Raw genomic sequence first — 26,743 nt, forward strand, 5'->3', positions numbered from 1 at the left:
TGCTCCCAGTGCCACGTGGCAGTACAGAAAGAATGAAAATCAGTCTCTGGATTTGATTTAGCAAACAATGGAGAGAAATGATGAAGCATTCATACCCACTGGAAGCTTTTGAAAATGTGGGTTCTACATTTAGAAATGTTAGATCTGGAAAGTGGCGTTCAAATGGAAAAAGTTGCATGGGAGATTAATAAAGAACTGTAAGAAAGTGAAGAGGTATGGTATCAGAAAGGCATTTCTCTGTGGTGAAGGCATGAAAAACTCTGCATCTTCAGATGAGTGGTAGTATAGAGACTGATAACCCAGGAGAGAAACTGTGGAGATCAGTCTGAAGAAATAAGTCCTATTTAAATATGGTACATATGTGCGCACACACACATACACACCAAGGTAACCATATCAAGTGATATGTATTTCCATTGAAATGCTTAAAGTCTAAAAGCTGAAATCAGAGAACAGGTATGTTTCCTTTTAAACTTGGAAGCTGACATAGCAAACACCTCAGAACTGGAATGGAAGAAACAGTAATCATTGGGATAGTGTGACACCTAGGAAAAAATGACTAAAAAGAGTGGCTGCCCAGCTCTAACAGTGGTGCTATGAGTTAAAGAAGACATGGAGTCAAATCTAAAAAATAGGTTGTGTAACTCAAAACACAAAGTCACCATGGATAAAAACTCCAGACCTAAATAGCAAAAATGCAGTGTTAAGACTATACGTTAGACCAGGATGGATGGAGACAATGACTGTAACATAGTCACAGAAATTAGAGAGATGACAAATGCAGAAAACCCAGTAGGAATGAGATACATGAGTTGCTTTAGATAAATTAAATACCTGCAGTGTGATTGCAACATGATGCTGGGAAGACATGAGTAGACTGCACCCTAGAGGAGCCAGTCAGGGAAAAGACAGGTAGAGCAGCAACTCTCCACTGAATCCAGAGCCGTGCACAGCCCTGGTTTTAAAATACTAATGTTAAAGTCACAATGTCTAATTTAAAACACCCCCCAACAAACAAACAAAACCCCCCAAATCAAAACAATATAAATATTATTATACTTGTAAAGAAACATAACAGGGTGAAGTGTTCACCGGTGACATAAGAATTATCTGAAAATAACAGAGACTTAAGCAAATGCATGATCCCTCTCAATAGCATCTGTGGGAAGACCAAGCAAAAAAGCCACCACAAAATTCTTGTGGTTCAAGAACTGTCATCCTTAAAATAATGAACTTAGTGAAAAAGTAGAAATAGACATTAACTCTGGGAAGCAAAATGTAAAATGATGGTAAGGCAGGCCAAAAAGAAACACAGAGATTAAGGCATAAAAGTGAAAATATCCTTTCTTAAATACACGTGAAGCAAGAAACATACTGGAGAGCCTATAAGCACTCAAAATGCTAAAGAAGTTCTGAAGAAGTATTGGTCTATAGCAGAAGAACAATGTTAATAATGTGCTGTGTTTGTTTTAGTGGAAGAGATTGGTGTTTCTTTAAGTACATGAATGCTGGAGGGTCACTCTTAAAACAGACCGCTACAGGATCACAGCATGTCTCAGGCTGGGAAGGACCTCAGGAGGTCTCTGGTCCAAACTTCTGCTCACAACAGGGTCAGACCTGTCAGACCAGGCTGCTCAGAGCTTCATTTACTCTAAAATTAGCAGAGGAAATTTTACAGCATGATCCTTAAATCAGTGGAAGATGCTTACTGCTTGTGGAGGAATTTAAAGGGCATTTTGAAGTTGCTAAATAGTAAGTTGTTGTGAGTGTCCTGTTGATTAAAGCTGTGTCAGTAACAGAGAAGCTGACAAATGTGGCTCTGATTTTCCACCTGAATTCTACAGATGGACTCAGAAATCAATGGGCTACCCTGAGCAAACTGAAGGGAACTACAGTAATGAGGAGGATCAGCAGATACACGGACAAACATGGCCTTGGGAAGGACCAGCAGAGCTTCTGCAGGGTTTCTAGCCAAAAGCCAGTGAGCACAGGAGCTAAGGCAGACTGATTCATGTACATGAGTTTCCAGAAGGCTTTCAGGAAGATCCATCACTAAAGACTCCCAAAGATAGTAAGTTAATGAGGATCAAGGAACACATTTGATCATGGATTAATAGCTCATAAAAAGATGGGAAAAAATGAAGCCATGGATATAAAGGTGTTGCAAAGACTTCTGAATCCTCTGCAGGAGTTACTGAATCTGTTGCTGGAGGTGGGGAAGTATCAGATAAGTCTTTTGGGGAAGGTCATAGCTGTACTTTCATTTAATAACATTTCCTTCTTGAGTGACGTGTGACAAATGAAACAAATATCTCGTAGTTACATAAAAGCAGCAGCACATCAGGACCTCACAGGATTTAATTCAGTTTCTTCTTTTCCAGTTTCAATCCAGTTTAAGTCTTTTGGTGAAAGTGAGTCTGCACTGTGAAGACTAGTGTTTCTAAGACTAGTATTTCTTCTCTGTCATCTAAAAACTACGTTTATTTTTGGGTTTTTTTTGCTTTTTTTTTTTTTACAATGTACTTGGCTAATTAACTGAATAAAGAGGTTTTTATTTTTGAAAAATAAACTCTTTTCATAGAATCATAGAATAATAGAATCATTTAAGTTGGAAGACACCCTTAAGATAATTTAGTCCAACTGTAAACCTTGCACTGCCAGCTCCACCACTAAATCACGCCCCTGTCAATCTATATGACTTTTAAATACCTCCAGGGATGGTGGGCAGCCTGTTCTAGTGTTTGACAAACCTTTGGTTAATATATTTTTCATAATATCCAATCTAAGCCTTCCCTGGTGCAACTTGAGGCCATTTACTCTCATCCTGTTGCTTGTTATTTGGGAGAAGAGACCAACAGTCACCTTGTTACAATTTTTTTTCAGATGGTTGTAGACAGCGATAAGGTCTCCCCTCAGCCTCATTTTCTGCAGGCTGAACAGCCCCAGTTCCCTCAGCTGCTCCTCATAAACTTTGCTGCATGATGTTACTCAGGATGATCTGCTCCATAACCTTCCCCAGCACCAAGATCACGCTGACAGGCCTGTAGTTCCCTGCATCCTCCTTCTGGCCCTTCTTGTAGACAGGTGTTACATTTGCCAGCCTTCAGTCAACTTGGACCTCCCCAGTTAGCCAAAACTGCTGACAAATTATTTTGCTTCTATTTAGGCTCCTGAAAATAAATACAATAGTTCTAAAAGTTGATCTGGCTAGGGATCACAATAGCAAGCATGTATTGCTGTGTCCTGTATCTCAGGACAAGAGAGTGTCCTGCAGGACAGCCCTTGGAGCTGTAAAGCACCATCACTTCTGCAGTTCTGCTCAGGACAGAGGTCTGCGCTGGTGGCCTTCTTCTCTGGTGACATCCATCTCTTTACATGAAGGGTCCCTGGGCCCTTATATCTCAAAGTTTCATGTCGATCTCCCAGAGATGGTGTAGATGGTGTTTAGAGGTGATTGTGATGGACATCCCACTGTGGAAGCTCCTCTCAGGTTGGTGCTGTGGGCACTATGGGCACATGGTGCAGAGGTCTGATTGCCCACACCCTGATGCCTCAGGGCTCACAGAACAAGTGCTTATGCATGGACCCAGGCTGTCCTCCAGCTAAAGGAGGAGTGGCAGGAAGACACTGATCGGGGTAGTTGGGTTTTGTTGGTTTGGCTGGTGGTGCAGTGCTCAGAAATACCATTTGGGCCTTTTCCAAAGGTTTAAAAAGGAGTTTCAAGACCGCAGCAGGAGGCAGAAGAGCTCTGGTTCCACTGACTTCCTCACTGCGAGCTACAATGAACGCAAACCAGTCATCTCTCAATGAAAGTTTTAAGGACTATTAAACCCCCTCAGATACGTGTTCTGTAATTAAAATAAACCCATGAAAAACTGAAGTAGGCTGTGACGAAAACTTTCAAAATGTGTTCTCTAATTTTGTGCAGCCTACATCATGAAGCTAAAAATGATACTTGTATTTCAGCGTTGCTGTGGTTACTGATATTATTCTTCTGAGTCTTCAGAGGAAATGAATTGATTGTGTTGAGGAGGCTGTATGCAGGAGATAACCTCTGACCTTCAGGATGGTTTCATTTATATTCATCTAACTTCAGACTGTCATGGCCTGATCTGCACTTAGCTGAAGTAGCTGTAGTTTCATTTTTCTGTCTTTGTACAGACAAGTTTAAACTCTAGCAGGCAAGGTTGAAAGTTTTCGTCTGAACTTCCAGAAGACAGGATTTATTGTTCATTTACTATTGCTCCTCAAAGCACTTAGTGAGATAAATACCTTGTTGAATGTCCTGGTAGACTTTTGCATTTAATTTGATGAATTCAATGTATTTGAATGCAGAAGGTATTTTTTTTTTTAGTAAGCATGATCTTACAACCAAAAATATTTGCTCTTTGAAGCCTTTCTCTATCCCCTTTCTCCCAGTCCCACACTGACTCCATGTGCTGTTTGCTGTGAATCACAGCACCAGAGGATACATCAGGCTGGAAGGGACCCTCAGGAGGCCTCTGGTCTGACCTCCTGCTTGCAGCATGGTCAGGTATGAGGTCAGGCCAGGCTGCTCAGAGCTTCATCCAGTTGCAGTTTGAATACCTCCAAGGATGAAGTGTTGGTTCCTGCCCCAAAATACCTGTGACTTTCCATGTATAGGAGAGACAAAAAGGGAGAAGAGGAGCCAAGTCATAGGAAGGTATTAGGGCCATGCAGAAAGCTGATTTTATGTAGTTTCCAGCTTCTCCAGAAGGAATACAGCTATGCAGCCCTTCACTGTAGGCAGGCTGCTCCCTGTCATCAGGGTATGTGGTCATGCGACAGTTAATACCATCTCGTAGCTGTGGTGCCAAGACATGCAGCATGTGCCAGTGTTGGGAGAGGCTGAATTCATTACAGCAGATGTGGTTGTGCATTAATCTTCCTACCTGGATGTGCTGGATGGAGTGGCTTATGGCTGTTAGCGCATGATGGTGGAGTGGTGCCCCAGGAGAGGAAAGATAAGAGGTGCTGCTGCTTGATGATAATACCATTCAGCAATGAACTGCGAGTGGTTTGAGGTGAGTATGTGAATTGTTTAAAATAAAGAGACATGCAGAATTGGCCTTGTTCTCAGTACATCTGTGCTATAATTGTGCTGTGCTGATGACACTCGGCTTAAGCTAACACGTTAGCTGCGCTCAGAGCCCACTCATGGCAGCTTAGAGCTAATGCATGTCTCGTTCTACAGTCTCACTTACTAATGAGACCATTTGTTTCTTGGCTGGAGAAGATTAAAGCATATGCAGTGATTTAAGACTAGCATAATGTTGTAGGAACAGCTTAACTTTGTCTAAACCTAGTTTAGCTTAAATCAAATGGGTAGTTGTTTGAATTGATACACACAATGCTTGTGTTGTTTTCATTAACTGTGTTTGGCAATCACTCTAAGCTAAATCAGGGCATCCCCTGGAGTGATATAATGAGGTGTCTCCTCAGATGAGTTACACTGATATAAAGAAGCTATACAGAAGTGGTCAATGGAGCATAAAGCTGTCTGTAAATAAGCCTTAAGGCACAGTAGATTAAGATGGCCTGCTCAGAGATTTGCGCCAGTTTAATTAATTTGGTTTGTTAATTGAATTTCATTAAATTACAGAAAGTTTTGATTTTAGACAAAGCCTTGGGCCCTGATCTTCCATTCAGACCTGTCGGTAGTGCTGGCTGAACTGCTTTTGGTGAATGCTTCGTTTCCAACAACACAGTGTTGGTCATCACCAGACTATTAGTGAGTATGACCTGATTTGCCAAATACTTTCCCTGAAAGCAGTTTTGGGGGCTGATGGTGAGGTGGTCTCCTATTTACGATCTCTGAGCTCACTAGCTACGGCACAACTCAGGGTCTATGAGACCCAGGTTCACTTCAGATCCTCTATGTGAAGGGATGTGAACTGATAGCACCTTGTCTGAGCAAAAAGGTTTTCTTCCTCCTCCACTGTGAGAGCTGTGTGCCTTGTCTCTGCTCTAATGCCATTTCTTGTATCTTTGGTTCATGCAGCAGCTTGGAGTATCTTTGTTGTGGCTGCTCTGAGACGGAGGAAAATTAGAGGGAAAGAGTGGGAAACAAGAGGAACATATTGGCTGAAGTCAGGAAACAGCTCTGTCAGTGTCCTTTCTGGAGATTGTGTTATGTGGGTGGCTGTTCCTTGTCTGAGCAAAAGCTGTGGGCTGTTGTGGCTCCTCCTTAGACATGGGGTGAGGCAGTAATGTGAACTGGAAGATTCATAAAGGGGGCGTTTTCTCTAGAAACTAATGTGATCGTCTGGTATGGAGTAAAAAAACTCATCACAGTCTCACACAGTATCACAGTATGTTTGGGATTGGAAGGGACCTAAAAGATCATCTAGTCCAATCCCCCTGCTGGAGCAGGAACGCCTAGGTGAGGTCACACAGGAACATGTCCAGGCGGGTTTTGAATGTCTCCAGAGGAGACTCCACAGCCCCCCTGGGCAGCCTGTTCCAGTGTCTGTCACCCTCACTGAGAAGTTGTTTTTTCTCATGTTCTAACTCATTGGATTACTGTGTTTCCACCACTGTTTGCTTGTGCCGTGTTAACATACAAACAAGCAAACAAACAAAAACATAGCAGTTTTGGACAACAGGGTAAGTCACTGTAACTGAGATGAATGTGTGGTACACACAGCACTTATTTATAAAAATGCAAGAAAGGACCTTTACATAAAAGCATATAAATTTAATGTAACTTGATTAAGCTTTGTATGAGTGGTATATATTTTCTTAGAGTGCCAAATATGAGCAAAACCAAATAACCCAATGAGTAAACAGCAGTATTTCCAAGGAAATTTCCAAGGAAAATTTCTAAGGACATGCTGATTTGTTCTAGCTCCCTGTTTCCCGCTCTGAGAGGTTTCTCTGGCAGTGAAGACAGAGCATCTTCTGAGGGTCTAGAAGTACAGCTGAGCAACCATAGATTTGCTTTGTTTTGTTTTGTTATTTCATCCCTCCCTCCCCACCCTGAACATTTCTGTTCCAAAATATTTCCTGAGGCACATTAACCTGTGCCTCATGGGAGCAGCAATTTGAGTGACTAACCCTTCCATTTTCCTTCTCGGATGGTGCTCTCTGGCTAAGTGGTGCCTTCCCAGGGCAGCACGTCTTCCAGGACACCTTGCAATGTGTGCTTGCCATCGAGAAAGAGGTGTGATACATCCTTGGAAACACAGCTCCTCCAAACAGCCTGGCTCAGGGAGAAGGGGGCAAAGGGCCTTCATCTGGGGCAAGGTTGTGTTACATCTTGGCTTGCGTGTTTGGTGCAAAGTGGGGAATACCTGGCATGGAACAGTTCATAACGATGTTTCATGTATTTGCAGCTCCAGGAGGAGGTGAGACCCTTTCCCTGCACTGGAGTCAGACTCTTTGAGAGGAGGGAGGACCCTTCATTTCCCTGTTTGAAGGAGAGATGGGATAGGATACCAGGAGGTGTGTAGAGGACGGGACAGTTTGGTTGTCTCCTCACACTGCTGGTTCTGGCTGTTTTCCCCTGTGTCAAGGGCTGAGCTGCACACATGGATGAGCTCCACACCCTCCAAGAGGTTTGTGCTCTGCTGGCTTTGGCATGGGATGTGCTCGCAGCCGCAGTATGCAGGTGCAGCCGGGCGAGAAAATACATCAGCACTGCTTTCAAAATCTTGCAGATTACTCATCAGGTTATTGGTTTTTTTGCTTGTCGTTGGCACTCTGTAAGAAAGCACGAGCCCAGCTGCACCCAGATGCTGTTCCACAGGACCAGCATTGCTGCTGGGGCAGCCTGGCACCCGTGGGCCTGCGGTGGTGGGAGCGGGGGCATTTCTGCAGCAGGGCAGGTCTTATGGGTGGATGCTTGGGTGGCATCTCTGGGGATCTCCGGCCAAACAGGTGTCAAGGTGGGTCCTCCTCCGGCAGCAGATCTCCTGTGCACACGCAGGGCATCTCACAGAAAAATCAGATTTGACGGATAGCTGTTTTGCGTGGTTTTCTTTTTTTTTTTTTAGCTTTTAGGACGGCACCGTCTAGCGGGCTGTGTCGGTATTACTGACTGCCGTAGGAGCTCCCGTCCCAGAGCATCCGCCTTCACAGCCGGTGGTGGGGGACAGGCAGCGCTGCAGCGTCGCCAGCACCTTCCGCCGGCCTCGGGATGCTGCGGTCCAGCCCTGGGATCCTGTGGTCCGGTCCCAGGGATGCTGCGGTCCAGCCTCGGGGATGCTATGGTCTGGTCCCAGGGGCTTCATGGCCTCAAACCCAGCTAATGGCCTCAGCGGAAGCACTACTCCTCAGCCTGCTGCAGGACTTGCTGCTCCCTGTATGCCATATCATCAGGGAAAGGATGGCAATTTTCATCCATCATTATCCATCATTTTTTAATTCATCATTCCAAATGGCATGGGGCAATATTACTAATTCTACCCAGTGCTTTGGGTTTTTTTGTTTGTTTGTTTGTTTATTTTTGTTTTTTGTCCTGATGAGAGGGAGGAGAGGGAAACAGAAAGAAGCTGAAATATTTGAGATGTCCCAATGCAGATGCTGCAGATGAAGGGAGAGTGCTGAGGTCCAGAGGCCTATGCACTGTCCCTTTGCCTGCAGAGGTGTTAGATGAGATGTGGAATAGTAATTTCAGGGTCAGAGAACTGAAGAGACAAAAAATACTCACTGAAAAAAGCAAACTCTGAAAGCCCTGGGCTGCCTAATGTCTTTTTGGAGTTGTCTCTGCTTTGAGCGCACACTGGGCTGCGTGACCAGTTGCAGTATAAATTATTCTTTGATTCTATGATTCTGCTCTATGTCTGCATTTCAAAACAACAAAATTATTTGATGATATATGGTCTTTGGGGGGCCATACTGCTGGCATTAGCCTCATAAAACTGACTAGTTACTTGTTTAAAGTACTGACATATCTGTCTGCAACATGGGCACATTTCAAATATTACTGGGGTCATCTTCTTTCTTTGGAATTACAGGATGTTTTCTGACAGCTTTGGAAAAGAAAGACTACACTGCAGGGCCTGGGTGTCAAATTAGGGTTCTGTGCATTGACTGCATTCTTGAAATTATGTTTTAAGAAGTAGAGAAACCTATTTGCTGATCACAAAAGTGACGACATGCAGGGCAGAAATGAAACATTTTAGATTTGAGGGAAAAGGACACTGTGCATATTCCCTGGCTCAGCAGAGTTTGTAGCTGCAGCAGTGTTATTCCATACAAGCAGGAAGATCTACAGATTTCCAGAAGAAGCATAAGTATATGTTCCAGGAACAATTACATTGAGTAATAGTTGAATTTCCAAAGGAAAACTGAAGGTTAGTTTGTGCCTTCTGTTAGCACAAGTAGCATGTAGAGGAAAGTCTTAGTTAACTTCCGAAATCAGTTGGACTTCAGAGCACAAATTGGGGGTGACACTGTTTGTTTCCCCTCCCTATTGGAGAAATGAACCTACTGGTGATTTTGTCCCCTGGCAGGGGTTCAGAGTTACACGTGTTTTTTTTGAAGGTGCAGTGACCACACAGCTGTCAGTGCAAGCAGATGAGATCGAATGGCAACAGAGCTGAGCCGTGTTGTACAGGTCAGGATGCCCTGCTCATTCTCACTGTCCTCCTCCATGCCTGCAGCAGGTATGGGGGTTACTGCTTAGCCCCCATTTCACAGGTGTGATTAGCACTAGCTGCATATTGCTTGGCTTTATAGATGTATCAGGAAAAGGCATCGTTCTGCTTATTCTGCATAAGCGAGATGAACGGGGAGTGGAGAAGGTAAAGAAATCCCTAGAGAAAGACCACATCTGTAGCTGCCTGCAGCATTACACAGCCGTTGCACTTCCTGCTTACTCCAAGCACATTTGCCCTTCAGTAGTTTCTGCATTATAAATGCTTAAGAAAGGAAAGGGTGAGATTAATGTGACTTGGGGCACGGCAGGTGCCCAGAGGTAAGACCACACTAAGTATGAAGGCAGGACCACACTGGACCCCTCAGACCCGCTGGGTCTGTCCCATTTCCAGCAGCCACCTTTTCCTTGGGGTGACATGCCCCCCACAGCATTCCCCTGTGTGCCCCCTAGGGCAGAGCAGCCCCTTAAGAAGGGCATCAGGGAAGGGGCTGGAGCAAGAAGGCGGCTGGTACTGGACCCACTGCTGCACTGGCCACGGTCCTGCATCCTCTGCACTGCTGAACTGAGAGCTTGAAAAGAAACAAGATTATTGAATTTAAAAAAAATAAGTCCCCTCAGAAGCAAGATGAAGAGAAAGATTGGCACTTCCCCATGCCTTCTAATATAACCACAAAGAGGAGCAATTTCACTTACTTATACTCTTATTCTCCAGGCACCTGCTGACTGTTTATTACTCTAACGTCTCTTGTGCCTTTCTATCTGTTCATAAACAGCTCAATACCAGTGATTTGAGCATTCATTGCTTTAAACTGAAGCCAATAGTTACTGAAAGTGCTTATTCCACACAAGTTTCCTGCATTTTCCATAGAAAAGGTGATTAAGGGACAACTGTAACTCAGGGGCTCTAGAATATTATAATGATGCCCTGCCTTTGGGAATGAGCCACAATTCATTAACTGCCTTGGAGTGATTTGATTGTTGCCAATGTGTTTCAGATAAGCCAGCTCCCAGGTACAAACTTTCTTTTCATTGTAAGAGGGGAAGGATCTGCGTAGCTAAACACAGCATTTCACAGCTGGGGGCCCTGGAGCTCTGCTGGTCTGTAAAGCATCAGCAAGTGCTCTGCAAGTTAAGAACAAGGACCTTACATGTTTGCGTTTAGGCAAGGAAAGAAAGTGAGAACAACACAAAATGGTCAATTTCTTTTTTTTTCCAAAAAAGTCTCAGTTGACCTTAATGGAAAAATAACTTTAGGATCGCTCCTTTGCTTGCGCTTCACCGTTTGTGAATGTACATCATTAGATGGTCAGACCTGTGGGGTGGGGGATGCTGATGAAGACATGCAGGCTGTGGAGTTTGTACTTGGAGCTGAAACTGAGCTGGTTACCTGCCCTAAGTTCTCACTGATTCCTGGGGAGGCAGCACCTGAATTGTGGAGTTGAGCTGGACATAAAAGTACATCCTGATCTGGTTTCTGCCAGCACAGCTCCCATGTGTCGCTCATCCTGATCACTCCTTCAGAGCTGTGACCTGCATTAGCTCAGGGTTTGTAATCAGAAAAGTTTTTCTCCATCCACTCTGGCAGAATTTCTGTCTTCTCAGAATGCATTTGGTTTTTCTTTTGTGGTTGTTTTACTGGGTTTGCTTTTGTTTTATTTTCTTGTGGGATGGTGGGAAAATTGGTGTTAGAGACAAATCCAGTGGATTCACACTGAAACTATGAATCACTGGTTTTTGGCTTAATTTCCTCAGGAAGTGAGGCTTATTGGATCATGCCATTTCTCTTTCCCTCTGTTCTTCTCCCCCCGGTAACTTTTGGATCCAGTTGGAACCAAGATGGACAGAAGGGTAGATGTATCAAATAGTGTGAAATGGCAGTGTGTGTTGGGTGAAAATAACTGGAGAAGTTTGGTTGCTTATGGAGGAAAAAACAGAGGTGTCCTGCCTCATCAGACATCCAGAGAACATAGCACAGTGCCTGGGATTGAGAGGGAGATGCTGGATACTGGGACACACTGGCTCTGCTGCTCACACAGGCATCGAGCCAGGCCAGCAGTGGGGAGAACCAGCCCAGACCACCTCCAGTTGTCCCTTGCCAGCAGGGCACTGAGACCTGGTCTCTGCTGCGGCTCATGGATGGGTATATTGGGCAGCAGGGATTTAGAGGAAGGTCTGGTCCCACTGCTTGAACAGGGATGGTCAATGCCTGGGCCAGGAGTGCCTCCTTGTGGGAGAGACTGCTGGACCCTCACAATGTGTCTGGATGATGCCCCGCCACCCCACCGCAGATGTGGTCTGTGGTGGTGACATGATGCATGGGTGGGCTGTACCCATTTTTGTCAGAAGAGGGATGAAAGAAAGTGGTGGGAGAGGGTCCTTCTGTGCTCCAGAGGGGACTGTCCTGTGGGATGCAGTGTGTGCTACAGCAGTAACAGAAATAGTTCATCAAGCTCTTAATACTACCACTGTGTTCAGAAAAACAGGATGAGGTTTAAATATGGTGTTCATATTTTTTTTCATCAAGCTGGGTGTGGTACTGAGCCAGATGGGTGCAGCCTGTATTGACAAGGGCACTCGCTTTCTAAGAAGGAGTTTTATTCATCTATCCATCTGCTTCATATCCATGCAACTGTGAAATGGAGCAGCTTTTGCATATTTATACTCTTGTTCAGCCTGCAGCACTTTCAGAACCAAATGACATGATCACAGGGAAGTTTGCCCACTTAGAAACACTCCAGCAACCACAGCAGAATAAATATGAAATGAATGTTATAATTTAATTATTTTTAATCAATAGTAGACCTTGGCAAATTTTGCAAAGAAGTATTCATCAGCGTTAGCTCAAACGAAAACTGTGCTTTTGCTTTGGGATTCACTCTCCTTTTTAATGGTGTTCTGAGAATGTGCATATAAATGATTTTAGCTGAATGCAAATGTGGTGCAGAGAGGCCATTCTTCAGAAGGGAGGGTGGTCTTGTAATTATACTATCATGTCTCTGGAGCTTGTGGACAGATACTTAGTGCTGTTGCAAACTTTCTTCATGATCTCAAGCAAGTCACTGAGGGGAAGCATTTCAGAACATGTACAGGATCACACACTTGTCCATCAGTTAGAATTTGGGTGCTAGATCCTACCTTGTGCTTTCGATAAATTTTGCCGTGTATATTTCTAAATAGCTTCAATTCCCCTTGTGCAAAATCATATTTCCATCTTGTCATCTGTAATTTTTCTTGCCTACTTACACCATAAACTGATGCAAGCAGGGGCTATCTCTATCTGTGTACTTCTGGGGCTCGCAGAACAACTCTGTGACCTCTGGAGCCACCATGTCAGAAATCACTTCACACAGAGTAAAGAACTTTACCAAGGTTCCTGAAATAGCCATCTTCAAACTGCTTTGATTTCTTTCTAGCTGTGTGTCATTTCGGGCAAGGAGCAGGGAGCACAGAGCACAGGAATGTACTCTGCCAGGTCTATGTCAGCTTCTCCTGGGCTGCAAGGTCTCAGGCACCATCTCCAGGAGATCCAAACAGACAGGGCAGCCTCTGGTGGGGTGAGAGTGGCTGTGAACAGCTCACCAACAGTGCTAGAATGCCAGGGACAGTCTTGGGGCTTTTGAACCGTTCCCATTAAGTGACAGATTAAAATTACTTCTGTGGATAGTTCCCAGATAGAGGAAAGGGCTGTCATGACCTGCTAAAATACTGGTTACTGGCCACTATGGTGTAAATGAACACCATGGATAAATGGATAGTGTCTTCATGCTGCAGTGGGACACGTAACACACCTTCATATATGCCCAAAATATATGCCCATATACATGTTCAAAAGAAGTTGTGTTGGACAGAGGTAAAGTGAACGTGGTTTGTAGAGGCAAAAATGTCACGTTTTTAGGAAACTTCTGTATTCTCAAAAAGAATTCCAGAATTATCTCCCAATTCAAACAAAATCTGTAACCTCTCGTTTTCTCTGCAGGTTCCAAGGCCAGTGCAAGTCAAGGCTGAATTGAGGTGTAAGGGCTTCCCCCAGCAACATACTCTCAAGACCAGATCTACCATGCCATGAAGGACAGGGGACCTGAGCTTCAACGAGAGTGACCTCAGCCCAGCTGCCACTTCTGCTGGTGGCTGTCACTACCCCTCCAGCTCACCCTGTTCAGGGAGCGTTTGGCACACGCAAAGAAAGGCTGCAAGCAGCACATACGCAGCGCCATACCCCTCTGTACTGGTGTTTTTCACCTAACCTTTGAGCTGGTAGCGATGCCATCTCAAACACCCTATCTCTGCCTGTGGTGCCGCCTTGGTGTCCCTGCCAGGCTCTGCACTGTGGATGTCTCACAGTTTCTCCTGATGACTGTACAACAGCCACGGCAGCCTGAGCTGCTGCTGTGCGACAACAAAGGGTGTGTCAGAGATGGGCTGTGGGGCCTCAGGTGCCGGTGGTTGCCCCTGGCCAGGGAAGGGGAGGGGACAGCCAGAGTTGCAGACAAAGGCTGCAGCTCCCATCATCAATGGCCTGATAGCGTTCGGTCCCAGCTGATAGCATTTGATCATGGATACCACCTCCACAAGCAGCATTAGGCTTGGTACCAGGCTAATTCTCCACTTGCACTTCTGCCTAACAAACAGGCTGCAGCCTCCAGCCAGGGTGAGGGTCTGTGCAGGAGCTGGCCTTGCCCCGCTCCCTCCTCCCTGCGGGGCGATGCTGCTCTGCTCCAGGCCTGTTATGTCGTGCTCTGCAGCCTGTGGCACGAGTGGCTGCTGTGGTTGGTGTTCAAGGAGCTATGACATGGTGGATGATGGTGCTGAAAGCTGTGTTAGCTGTTTGGGGGTTGTTTACAAAGCCTGACAGTGTTTCTTGTCCTGTCACTGCAACCTCAGTGCTAACAATGTGAAGGCATCAGCTGTGAATCTTTCTCGTCAGCTTGAACATAGACAAATCAAAGTATGCATATTGCAAAGCATTATACCGCATAACAACTCCAGACACATAAAAGTGGGTTTCACTGACATTTAATACTTGCTCTTCAGTGACAGCAATGCTCACATTTGTGTGTTTTCTAGTAGATAAATAAAATATATTATCTCACCTTGTTATAATCTATGCAAATGTCAGTGTCTATATCAACTCCAGTAGCTTATAATGACAGAGATGGCACCAGAAGTGATCATCCATAGAGTGAATATTCTATTTTAAGTTAATTCATACAGCAAAGCGAATATATTTTTCTAATTTATTAGCTAATATTCCAGCCAACAAGGCATTGTTTATCTATGATCTTTCAATTGCTTTTGTTCTTTATTTGCTTGATATCCATTAGTTCCATCTTTTTCTACTAGTAAACAATTTTTCTTTATATTGGGCATAAATAATAAGCAAGCAATAACACCAGAGTGACATTTCAGTGCAGCAGAATAACAGATACTGAAATCCTTGTGTTTTCTGGGCATAGTCAGTCTTACTGCAGAGATCTTTTAACATTTCTCCTTTATGCTTTCTTGCAGCTTGAACGAAAAATGAGACATTTAATTGCTAGAGTGTTCAATACTATTAAAAATTGGTGTCTTTACCTTTATTTCTTTCCCCTGATTAAATTTATCAGTTACCAATTCAGTTTTTCAGTTAACCGTCTGCATTTGAATCATAATGTAAATTGCCTTGGTTAAACCCCAGTTAGTAGACAGGTATAAATTTCCTCTAATAGCTATCTGTACCATCTGAGATTGTTACTTCTGTCCCAATTCAATCATAGTATTTTATTATTTATTACTCACCTGTCCTAGATTCTGTCCATGCTTAAACACTTGTTTGATAGGACTTACTAGACTCAAGAGTGATGTCTGTAAGTTGAGCTGCTTCCCTTTAAGTCCTGGTGCCGTGGCTAACCACCCTGTAACACAACCCAACAAAACCCATCAACATGGTTATTATATTTTTGAGTGCATTCTCCCAAAGCTTGAACTAAGATGGATGAAATCTCATTTTCCAAGAAGGGTTTGCTCTTTGTTTTGGTGTTTCTTTGTGCTACTCTGTAGGGCTGACAATTTTCACAGGTACAACTGGATTTTGCCCTTTTCTGGAAAGCCCCTGTGGGGTTTCAGAGAAGCACTGGCACACAGCCTGCCCTTCTATATTGCACTCCGTGTAGTTTTGGGGCTTTCCAAGTCCCATGCCTTTTTTTTTTTTTCAAGTTGCAGTCTATCTGGATAGCTATTTTTTTTTCTTTCTACAATTTGTCTTATTTGAATAAGTAGGTATTCAATACTTAATATTTTTTGCTGATATTCATCTGGCACTCCATTGTCAACTCACTATTACTGAGGTGTCCTATTTCCTGGATGGTCACTGCCATGTGAGAGGAGACACATGTATGCCATGTATGAGAGACACAGATCATAAACCATTACAGTGACTGGAAGTTTTTCATCCCAGTCTTTTCCTGTGCTGCTGGCCTTTCCCAAGGCTTCTTCTAACGTTCAGGTCACACTGCCCACTGAGTCAGAGCTTTGGGTATGTCCTTTCATGTGAAATTACAGCTTGACTCCTAAAACATCATTCCCTTTTAGAGCAGATGCTCTGTCTCTGTGCCTCTGCATACTCCATGTCTCTTAGGACTGCAACCTTTGCTAGTGTATCCACTTTGTTACCTCAGTCCCCTCTTTTCATCTGATGTTTGGCAGGCTTTCATATGAGTTACTTGTTTATATTTATTTCTCATGGTTTGGGCCTCTTGTTCCCAGGGAGCAACATGCAATATTAGTTAGCCATCTCCTGAACATGGCCCTTTGTTTTTCCATGTTGGCAGCCAGACAGCAATAGCTTGGAAAATCTATGAAAATAACAAGTAGATTTTCCCAGTCCTCATTTTCCAGTATTTCTTTAGCAGACCAAGTTTCAGCTGCTTGAGCTGAAAGGAGGAGTACTTTCATTTTTGTGTATGGTTTTGTGCTTATGCAAATAACTGCAAATCCTCTTTCACGCTCCCCATATTTACATTAAGTGGATCCATCCGTAAACAGTATTGGCTTTTTTTTTTTTTTTAAAAAAAAAGGCTGAGTCTGGATTCAATAGCAAAACTTGCTCCCTGATATTTTCATGTTCAGATCCTCATATTTGGTAGAGGTGCAAAATCCTTTCCTCTTCTCAGTATTTTGCCCCGATTCATTCAGGCAGGCTTCTGCAGCACTGGCTGTGGTTTCCTACCCACCCTTTTGAGCTTTCCCAGTGCTGTGCATTTGCTTGGTCTGTGCTGGTGGTGACTTCCCCGTGTCCCCTGGCCCGTGTCCCAGTGCTTGCTCCTCTGTGTGGTGCAAGAGCTGACTGCAGGGCTCTCAAGGATTTTGCCCCACACATGTTTTTTCTTTTTGCGTCAAGACCACCTCCACTTTGTCAGTGATGGGTCACTGCAACATGCCCTCTGTGCTGGGGCATGCCAGAGTCTGAGCAAAATCTTCTTTCAGCCATCTTGGTGCCCCCATATGGTCCCCATAGCCACCATCTCTTCTTGAGTGATATGGTCTGTGTCTGGCTTTTTCCCGTTAACATGGGAATAAAACCTCTGGAAAGTTAAATATTCCTTGCAAGGCCCATAAACCTGATATGATTTGGCATGCATGTTTGTGTATTTCAATGAGCTCTACCTTGTCCTTTTGACCTAAAATCATGCTCAACTCTTAAGTTACCATTGTACTAGTTGGGACTTGGGTCACCCAAACTGAAACCTGGTTTCTTCTGTTACTTGCAGCACTATCTCTTTATTTGCTCTCATGGCCACCCAAGAGGGCCCATGGGTCAAAAGGCAATTTACAGAAGGTGTAACTGAAGCTTCTGTGTTTTCCAATAAATATTCCATGTTTTCATAACACACACAGGGCAGGTTGCTGGAGCCTTAGGATCCTGAAGGCACTGGCTGCCCCATCTGAATATGAAACAGTCCTAAAGTCTGTGTTTCTTTTTTGTGTCCTGTATAGGTCACAGCTGCCTTGCTTGGTGGCTCTCTGGGCTTCCCAGGCTCCCCAGGGGGCTCTTGCCTTGAGCCATCTGAGGCTCCTGCACCTGTTAGCATTTTGGGACTGTCTGTGTTCCCTTTGTTGTGATCGATGATCTAGTTGCTGGTTGCCCCATAAAGTCTGGATGGGTTTGGGGAGGAGCCGCTGGAGGTTTTGAGGAGGTGGGCATCCCTACTGTGCAGAATCGGATCTGTCTGGGTCAGGTGTTACTGCTTGTTCCTTGTCCAGCTCTTGTGATTTGTTTAATTAGAGTTGTTGTTCCAAAAAGTCACTAAAAGGTTTTCTCCTTCAGTCCTCAGCTCTGTGACCTGCTGAAGTGCCCTCTGCATCTCCAGTATTCCAGCAAAATCACAGGCCTTTGCCTCAACTTTGAAATACTGGCTTTTCTCTGTTAACCTGGTTTTCCATCGAGCAAATAATGAGTGGCAAATGTTACTGCTTGGACTGTTTCACAGACCCCCTTCTTCTTTCTCTTTACATTTTCTGCCTGAGCCCTGTCAAGTTGTTCTGCCTTAATGACTTTCCTCTTAAACTAGAGCTGAGTCAAATGCTGTTGATTTACAGGTTCAGTAATTGCCCTAGGAGCTGGTACCATCATTGCAGGCTTAATTTTGAACCTCAGCATTAGGTTGCCATCTTGGTTGCTCCTGCATGAAATCTGATCCTGTATTCTGTACCTTCTTTCTTGATTAAAAAAAACTCTTTGGGGCTTTCTCTTCTTCGGAACCAAGCAACCACATCATGGAGAGCAGCAGTACTTCTGCAGTGGGCCCTGATGTTCCACACAGCTTCTTCTCTTGGTGCTGCTGACACCGGAACAAGGTTGGACAGCACTTTGGTGGGGTTATGATCATCCACAGCTGTTCCTGGGGCTCATGCGAGTTCCAACACCCCGGTACAACAGTACCCACGCAGGGTCCTAGCAGCTGTCATACAGCTCTGGCTTGTTCCAGGCTCTCACTCAGGCCTGGCTCAAACCTGCTGCTGCATCCTTTCACCAGCAGCCATGAGACAGCGGTGACCAGGGACACGAGGAGGGTCGGGGATCCAGCACTTGGCTGAGGAGCGGTCAGAGGGAGGGGCGGGTGCTGACTGAGTAACCTGGTGACTCCCCATGAGCCAGCCCAGGGTCAGGCTAACCAGCCGCCCCTAGCCCAGGATCAGTATCTCCTCCCAAGAAACCTCCTGGAGGGCTGCAGCCACAGCCTGCTGCCGCATGGCTCTCCCAAAGACTCAGTCCTCCTCTGGCAAACCTAAACATCAGATCCATGACCTTGAATCTCTTTTGAGCTGTCTTCACAGGTACTCATTGCCAATCTGGATCTTGATCTCCAGTTTATGATATATTATCTCTTGTAAGCCGTCCATCACATCCTGCCCGGGCTCACTCCGCCACTGGTGTGCGTGGCAAGCTCTCTGCTGCAGAGGCACACGTGTTTCTGCCTCAGCACCTTCATCAATTCAGTCTCTTGTTTTAAATCCACCCTTCCTTTTTCTAGACCTGCAGTTTTCTCTCCAAGCCTTCCCTTTATCAATTTAGTAGCTAGTCAGCGTAGTTGGAACTTTCCACAAAGCCCATAGACAGCAACCTTAATAAGCGTTAACTTCAGTGCTCTGCTGGCAGGCTGTAAATGCATTCCTTGCCTTCTCAATGCACTTTCCCCCATGCATTTCATCAGCTGCCATGGCTGGGCTCATAGTGCACGTCCCAGATCCCAAACTGTGCTGTGTATGGGACAGTCTCTCTTTCCCTCTGCGCACAGTCTTGTTTGTCTTGAGGTTGTAGTGCTCAGTACAGGAGCCCCAGGGAAATGTGAGCCTCCCCCTGCGGTCGCTCTGTTTGGGCACCCTTCAGCATGTCAGGAGGTGCTGCAAGCAGGACATACACCACTCCACAGAATAAATTTGCTGGTTAACACACACAGGATCGCTGGGGCTTAACAAGCTATCCAGCTGAGTCCAGGGCACTCACCACTGAGATGGCTCTCCATGCCTTTGCTGCCTGCACAGGCACCACCTCAAAGAAGAAGAGTTGGTCTCTGCAGCCGCAGGTCCCATGCTCAATGGTGCTGAGTCTCCCTGTTTCACCTCACTGGTTTACTTCTTGAGGGTTGTATACCTTCCTGTGATGGGGTTTTTCTCATGAATTCTTGAGCTGGTAGTGATGTCATCTCAACCACCCTACCTCTGCCTATGGTGTCACCTTGTGTCCTTTCCTGGCTCTGCTTTATGGATGTCTCATGGCTCCTCCTGACAACAGTGCAACTCCTGCAGGAGCCTAAGCCATGCCCAAGCACCTATGAGGTTTGTATCACAACTTGACATTTTTAGGATGGGTGCTGTGGTCCACTAGGTAAGCTGTAACACACCAAGCAGAGACCTACACTGGTGAACACTAGGATTTTTCACTCCTGCATAGAACAAAAAGGTTTCTTCAGAGCAAAAGAATAAGCAGTAACTGGGTGTATCTTCTGGATGTTTGAGCAGCCGTGATTACGGGAGTGCGGTAAACAACAGGGCTGAGTTGCATAACTGTTGAAAGAACTTTAAGTTCTATGTTATGTGTGTGTGTACACAGGCTGGCACATGGCTTTTATAGCCACAAATCAAGCCTGTCTCTATTATTTACTTACTCCTCCTACCAATTCCCTTTATTAAGTTAAATCAATCATCCCAGTTCTCTGTGATTTATGGCTTTATGTTTTGCTGGGAATGTGTCACAAAATGAAAAGCTGAAGTTTTGATGTATTATTAAAACAAAAATTGTCTGCCTAGGGTGAGACTGGAAGAATTTAGTTTTCTCTTGGGTGGATTCTGACAGATTATATAAATTTCCATCCTTCCCTCTTCTTCCTCCTCTTCCTCAACCCACACCAGGCTGCAAAGAAAGACTGTGAAATAGGTGGTGGCCAAGGCTCAGCCATCTCCCAACATGTTGGCATGTCCTGGCACACCTTGGTCTGCACCCTGCAATACCTGTGGCACATTAGAGCTTTGCATGAAGACATGGATGGATGAAGCTGAAGAACTCAGCCCTATCCTAGGATGCCTAGATGGCCTCCAATAGCTGAGTGTGGCTGGCATCAGCCATGGCCAACTGAGGGTTCATGACTCCAAGGCTAGAGGTGCCATCAGCTAGATGTCTGGGCAACATTACATGACATGGTCAGTCTTTGTCTTTGCCAACGTTCAGCCGTGGAGAATCTGACCAATATGAGAGACCTTGTGCTGGGAGGGTATGGAAAAGGAGTTTCCTATCCAAGTGAAGGGAGAAGTGGCTGATCAGATACCAAGGCCACAGTCTGGAGAAAGCTGCAGTCCAAACATGCTGGCTTACCACCCCATGAGCTCTCCACTCCAAACATGGACACAGAGTTTTATTTTTGTGCTGGAGTAAAATGCAGAGAGGCAGGTATGGCCCTACCACAGAAACAGGGGTTCTCTCCTGCATCCCCAGTGGTGTTTGGTCCACAGCTCAGCTTTGGCATCTGCACTCCTTCTCTCAGAAGACTCTCACCCTTCTTTGTTCTCCACCTGATCTTATACCTCATTTCCCATTTTTGCCTTTTCCTGAATTCATATTTATGTCTCCCTTGCAACTCTTTTTTACCCTTCAGACTCCTCCAAAGTAAACAATCATTGATCTCAACTCTGTTACATTCACACGCAAAATCAGTGTTTCTGACACTGTTACTTGGGCATTTTAGGCCTATTATGGTATTAAAGATAGAATTCTTTAGATGAAGGATGTCTTACATTGCAAGATGCCCTCCTAATTGTACAGTCTACACTGGTAGAATCTGATCTATATTTTATGCTTTTTGGGGAAGAATTACCTTACTTTAACCTTACTTCCCTTCCCAATTTCAATTAAGGAAAAGTTGTTTCTCACCTCAGGCACAGAGCTTGCATACCACAGCAACAATATTTGTGCACGTTGTGCTCACATCCTATCTCTCTACTGGACCAGTTTTCAGCATGGTCCCCATTCCTGTCAGAGGCCCGTGCCAGTTTTGGAGCCTGGTGTCCCAGCCCATCCCCTGGCTCTCAACCTCCAGCCCTGTGGGCAGACCCCACATCCAAACCTTCATAGAGCAGCTCCAATAAGACTTCACTGTGGGTGAGCTGAGCTTGTTTATTCTTGCAGAGACCTGGTTCACCTCCCTGTGTTGTCCTCCTCTGGCTCTGTGGAAGAACATGAGCCAGTTGTTCTACTTCCTGCTGCCCAGCTGCAACTTATGGTGGGGAGATGGAGGAGCCCGGGTTTCACTTTGCACCAGGGCCAGGAGGACCCATGTCTTCCTTTGTCCATGAGCTTAATAGACCTAAACTTGTCTGAACTTTAGTGCTATCCAACTGTGTGTTCTACCATTACAATAGTTTGTGTGTGTGCAGGTGTGTATGTGTATTTATATATATGCATGTATGTGTATATATAAAAAATATAGATATAAATATATGTATGCATATATACATAAGCACGTATATAGTTATATACACATACACACATACATATAGTGACCAACGCTAGTAACAGGTAGTTACTATATGCAGAATAAAGTATGTATGACCCCAGAATAAAAATGTGAAGAGGAGTTTAGGCATGGAAGGAAAGAAGAGGCCTTGAAAATAGAGGTGTAACATGATATTGGAAGCTCCAGGGCTGTACTACTCACCAATCATCAATCACTTGTCACCAGAGGAATTCGATCTTTGGAACAGGGATCAGTTTTGGGGATACCAAAGAAAACATAGCTGGGACCAATAAGGAAGCACAGCAGGTACTCTTAGGTCAGGACGACCAAAACTGAAGGCCTGATCTGGTCCAGCTGAAGTGGTGACTTATCATCTCTCTCAAGGTGCAAAGTCCCCAAGTATGGGTATAAAATGAGTCTTCACTGCAGCTGTGAAGCAAATCTTTATTGTGCAAGTGCCACTGCTGATCCAAGCTGCAGTGCTGCAGCTGCTGTAAGTTTCTTGCTTATGCTTTTATTTCTAGGTGTATTTTTGCTTACATTGCTTTTGCTGCCTTGATATCCTAGCACAGCTATTAGGAAAAAGCACAAAACCAGTACTAAGCATTAAAATGAGGTTCCCTTCCCCCTCCTCTTTCTAGTTGATTATTTTTGGTAACCTGCTCTGAAACTTAGATGCAATAAATTGGCAACAAACTGAATGGTTGGTGGGGAGAAATATAACAAGGGAAAGTGTAGAGTATTGCACCTGGGTAGGAACAACCCCAGGTTCCAGTATAAGTTGTGGAATGACCTATTAGAGAGCAGTGTAGGGGAAAGGGACCTGGGGGTCCTGTTGGACAACAGGATGACCATGAGCCAGCACTGTGCCCTTGTAGCCATAAAGGTCAATGGCATCCTGGGGTGTATTAGAAGGGAGGTGGTTAGTAGGTCGAGAGAGGTTCTCCTTCCGCTCTACTCTGCCCTAGTGAGACCACATCTGGAATATTGTGTCCAGTTCTAGGCCCCTCAGTTCCAGAAGGACAGGGAACTGCTGGGGAGAGTCCAGCACAGGGCAACAAAGATGATGAAGGGAGTGGAGCATCTCCCTCATGAGGAAAGGCTGAGGGAGCTGGGTCTCTTTAGCTTGAAGAAGAAGAGACTGAGGGTGACCTTACTAATGTTTACAGATATATAAAGGGTGAGTGTCATGAGGATGGAGCCAGGCTCTTCTTGGTGACAACCAATGGTAGGACAAGGGGTAATGGGTTCAAACTGGAACACAAGAGGTTCCACTTAAATTTGAGAAGAAACTTCTTCTCAGTGAGGGTGACAGAACACTGGAACAGGCTGCCCAGGGGGGTTGTGGAGTCTCCTACTCTAGAGACATTCAAAACCCTCCTGGACACCTTCCTGTGTAACCTCATCTGTGTGTTCCTGCTCCGGCAGGGGGATTGGACTAGATGATCTTTTGAAGTCCCTTCCAAACCCTGACATTGTGTGATTCTGTGTGAGATTTTTGTCAGGGAGCATCAGGCGTGGGGCTGTTCCACACAGGAAAATGAGCTCCAAGCAGAAGGCCACTCCAGCAGAAGCAAGACAGTGTTCCCACTGACCGGGGACAGTACCACAGCACCTGGGTAGAGCCAGATTCTATTGACTGCCCAGTGATCATCAATCAAGGTGATGTGATGAGGCAGGCCCAAGGCCAGTGCTGGAAGACTAGTGAGTAAATCAGGATTGTTAGGGCACAGGGCTGGACACCAATGCAACTGCAGCATAGCTCAAGCAGGGACAGAAGGTCCAGGGCTGAGCTTAAGTGAAGCTCCTGGACCAGTGGACAATGGGTGCATGGGTGGAAATACTGGGTGAGGTTGGTCAAGACCATTAAAGCACTCAGGGCACTGACAACTGGGTTGGAGAAGCTGCAGGTGGGTTAATTTCTGGGGTACTTAGCTAAAGTTAGGTTGTCACTCCTGTATGTAAGTAGGGCTATGAAGTTTGCTAGCCCTCACAGCTGTCTTCCAGATGGAAACAACATTCTTCAGTAGTAGGTCTGGACTCAAAGTGCCTGTCAGGTTTGCAATGGAGGCATCATCTTGCCTGTCTTCCAGGAAGGATCTGAAAGTCTCCTGCAGCCTGTGGGTGAGACAGATCACAATTTTAAGTGTCTGGATAACTGCTGGGTTTCCAAATGCCCTGACTTTTGGCAGGCAATGCTGACGGTCAGTGACACTCCACTCTGGCACCCCTGAGATGACCTTGCAGCTGGAAGCCAGGCAGTATTCTCTGGGGTGTCTCTGGTGGTAGCAGACAACAATGTGGATAACTGTTGGTCAGTATTGTCAACTGCACCCAAGCAGAGGTTGTGGTCTCCTCAAAGCTGAGCTCTCAGCTTCACTGACTGCCTCTCACTTCTCAGGTATAACACAACATGCTGAACTCTACTGAACTCCACTCAGTATATTCCATGGTCTCTTCTTCATGGAGTCTGTCATGCTGTCACTATGGTATTAGGACACCTTTCTGGTGCATGAAACAGGGAAAGGGAGGTGATATGGTCATATTCTCACATTGGTGATTCTTACTGGTCCTGTATAGGGGGCACCTTTTTTGTTCCCTTACATGATTCCCCTCTTTTTTTCTTTCCCCAAGACCAGACACATACAGAACTGTTTCAACAAGATTGTAGCCATCTGGTTAAGGAAAGTGATTTTTCTCCTCTGTTGGCACTTGTGATATCACACCTGGAGGATTGTGGCTGATTTTGTGCTTCCAGTACAAGAAAAACATTGACCTTTTAGAGTGAGTTTAGGGGAGTGCAACCAGTATGATTAGAGATCTAGACACAGGACATATGAAGAAAAGGTAGGGAACTGGGTTCAACAAAGAAGTTGAAGGGGAATTCTAAATGCATCTTTAACTACATAGTAGAAGGTGTCAAGAAGATAAAACCAGACTCTTCTTGGAATGCCCAATCAAAACACAAGAATTAACAAGAACAAGATGCAGCAGTGGAAATCCTGACTAAACACAAAGAAAAAATATTCTCCACGTGGGTGGTGCAGCCCTGGGACAATGCAGAATGGTGGTGGCATTATCCTTGGAGAAATTCGGAACACAACTGGACAAGACCTTGAACAGTTTCCTGTATCTTTGAAGTGAGACCTGCCTGAACCAAGGGGTGGACTAGAAACCTCCAGAGGACCCTACCAACCTAAGTTTCCATGATGGTATGATTTTTAGTAGTTTTCTTGCTTCCCTGTGACAGCCAGGTGAACTGAAGCTGCTGGGGTTTGTGCTGTATTTTACTCCCACTTCTCTTTGCCTGGGCATCACAAAAAGACTCAATGATGCTCATCACAGCTGCAGTAACTCCGACTTTTGGAAGGCATGGTCCTTCCCTCCAGCAAGTTTGAAGAGCCCACTTTAAAAGGGACTTCAAGATCCCTTCCTGCCAGGTCTAAAGAGTCGGTACCTACCATTGGAACAAACCCAGAAAATTCCGCTCTTACCCCCAGTGTGGATCAAAGCCATCCAGAGGCACCATGATCATCTCATGGAGCTCAATGAGGAACAAGTCCAAGTTGACTGTGGAGAGCGCAGTAGTCAGAGTCTCTTCCTCCTCTGTGCTCAACTCCTCATGGTACTGCTCAGAAACCAGGCAGAAGGGATTCTGCAATGACAAACATCAGCAAGAGGACAGCCTGGGACTCCCTGAAAAGACCATTTGGGGGCTGTATCGGACGGAAGAGGTAGGACTGGGATCCTCTTTGCTCCTGTCTCTTCTGCCAGGGCCACCAGAGACCACAGCACCAGCTGCTGATGTGACCCATGTCAGAAAGCACCACTGCCTCTACTACAAAATCTTGTGGATCACTCTTTTCCAAGAGTCTTACATGACTAGAGTAGATGAATATTACTTGGTTCTTGCTGAAATGTAAGATATTTACGTCACAACTTTTTCCTATTTTTTTCCTAAAAATTTCTAAAGTCTTCCACAGAAAATCAACTTTGTCAAAAAGTTTCTCTCTTCCCGCAGATTTTGTAGACAGTTTTCTGAACTGGGCTGCCTCCCTCACCTGATTCATCTGCACTAGCAGCACAGATCTCTTTGCTGACAATGTCTGCCACAGAGACAGGATGTGCCTCAGCTGAGTGCTTGGTACCACCTGGAGGAGGAGAAAACAGAAGGGCAATCAGTCAGCCAGTTCCTGCTCTTCAGAAGGGCCACAGCTGGGTTAACGGTGCTCTGGGTTAGCTCACAGAATTATGTGGCTTGAAACTTCATGTCTTAATCCTTAGGGGAGGGTATGAGGGATAGCAACGTTCAGCCAATTTCTCATTCAGCACAAGCAAAGTGCCTTGCTTACCGGCATGTCTCTGAACTGTTCCGCACTTGCATCCATCTTCAGCTCATTTTTTATGTACTCAGACAACTGGCGCCCTGGGTCCCCACCAGTCACAGCCAGGAACTCAGAAGCCACTTTCAAGGTGGCAAGTGTTTGGGAAATGGCATTCACTGATCGGGCTTCTTCCATGATCTGTTTCAGCTGTTTCACACTTAGTGATTCCTATCAATAGGAGAAATATAGCCATATTGTGACTCTCACACACGATCTACATCCTGCAAGTGTGTCTGTACTGTGAAGGGACC

General features: G+C 45.2%; 1 protein-coding gene across 1 annotated transcript in view; it reads right to left on the reverse strand.

Annotated features, from left to right (window-relative positions):
• Positions 1 to 24,056: 24,056 nt before the first annotated feature.
• Positions 24,057 to 26,743, reverse strand: part of LOC308037041 (E3 ubiquitin-protein ligase rnf213-alpha-like) — a gene marked incomplete at both ends in the record, with an annotated part of 61,766 nt that continues 59,079 nt past the window's right edge. The window contains 4 exons of the mRNA XM_080338485.1: positions 24,057 to 24,225; positions 25,602 to 25,762; positions 26,169 to 26,258; positions 26,460 to 26,660. Of these exons, the coding sequence (XP_080194611.1) occupies positions 24,057 to 24,225; positions 25,602 to 25,762; positions 26,169 to 26,258; positions 26,460 to 26,660 (621 nt within the window). The remainder of the gene's footprint in view (positions 24,226 to 25,601; positions 25,763 to 26,168; positions 26,259 to 26,459; positions 26,661 to 26,743) is intronic.

This window comes from Nesoenas mayeri (genome assembly GCF_963082525.1).
Source record: "Nesoenas mayeri genome assembly, chromosome: 1".
Classification (NCBI taxonomy): domain Eukaryota; kingdom Metazoa; phylum Chordata; class Aves; order Columbiformes; family Columbidae; genus Nesoenas; species Nesoenas mayeri.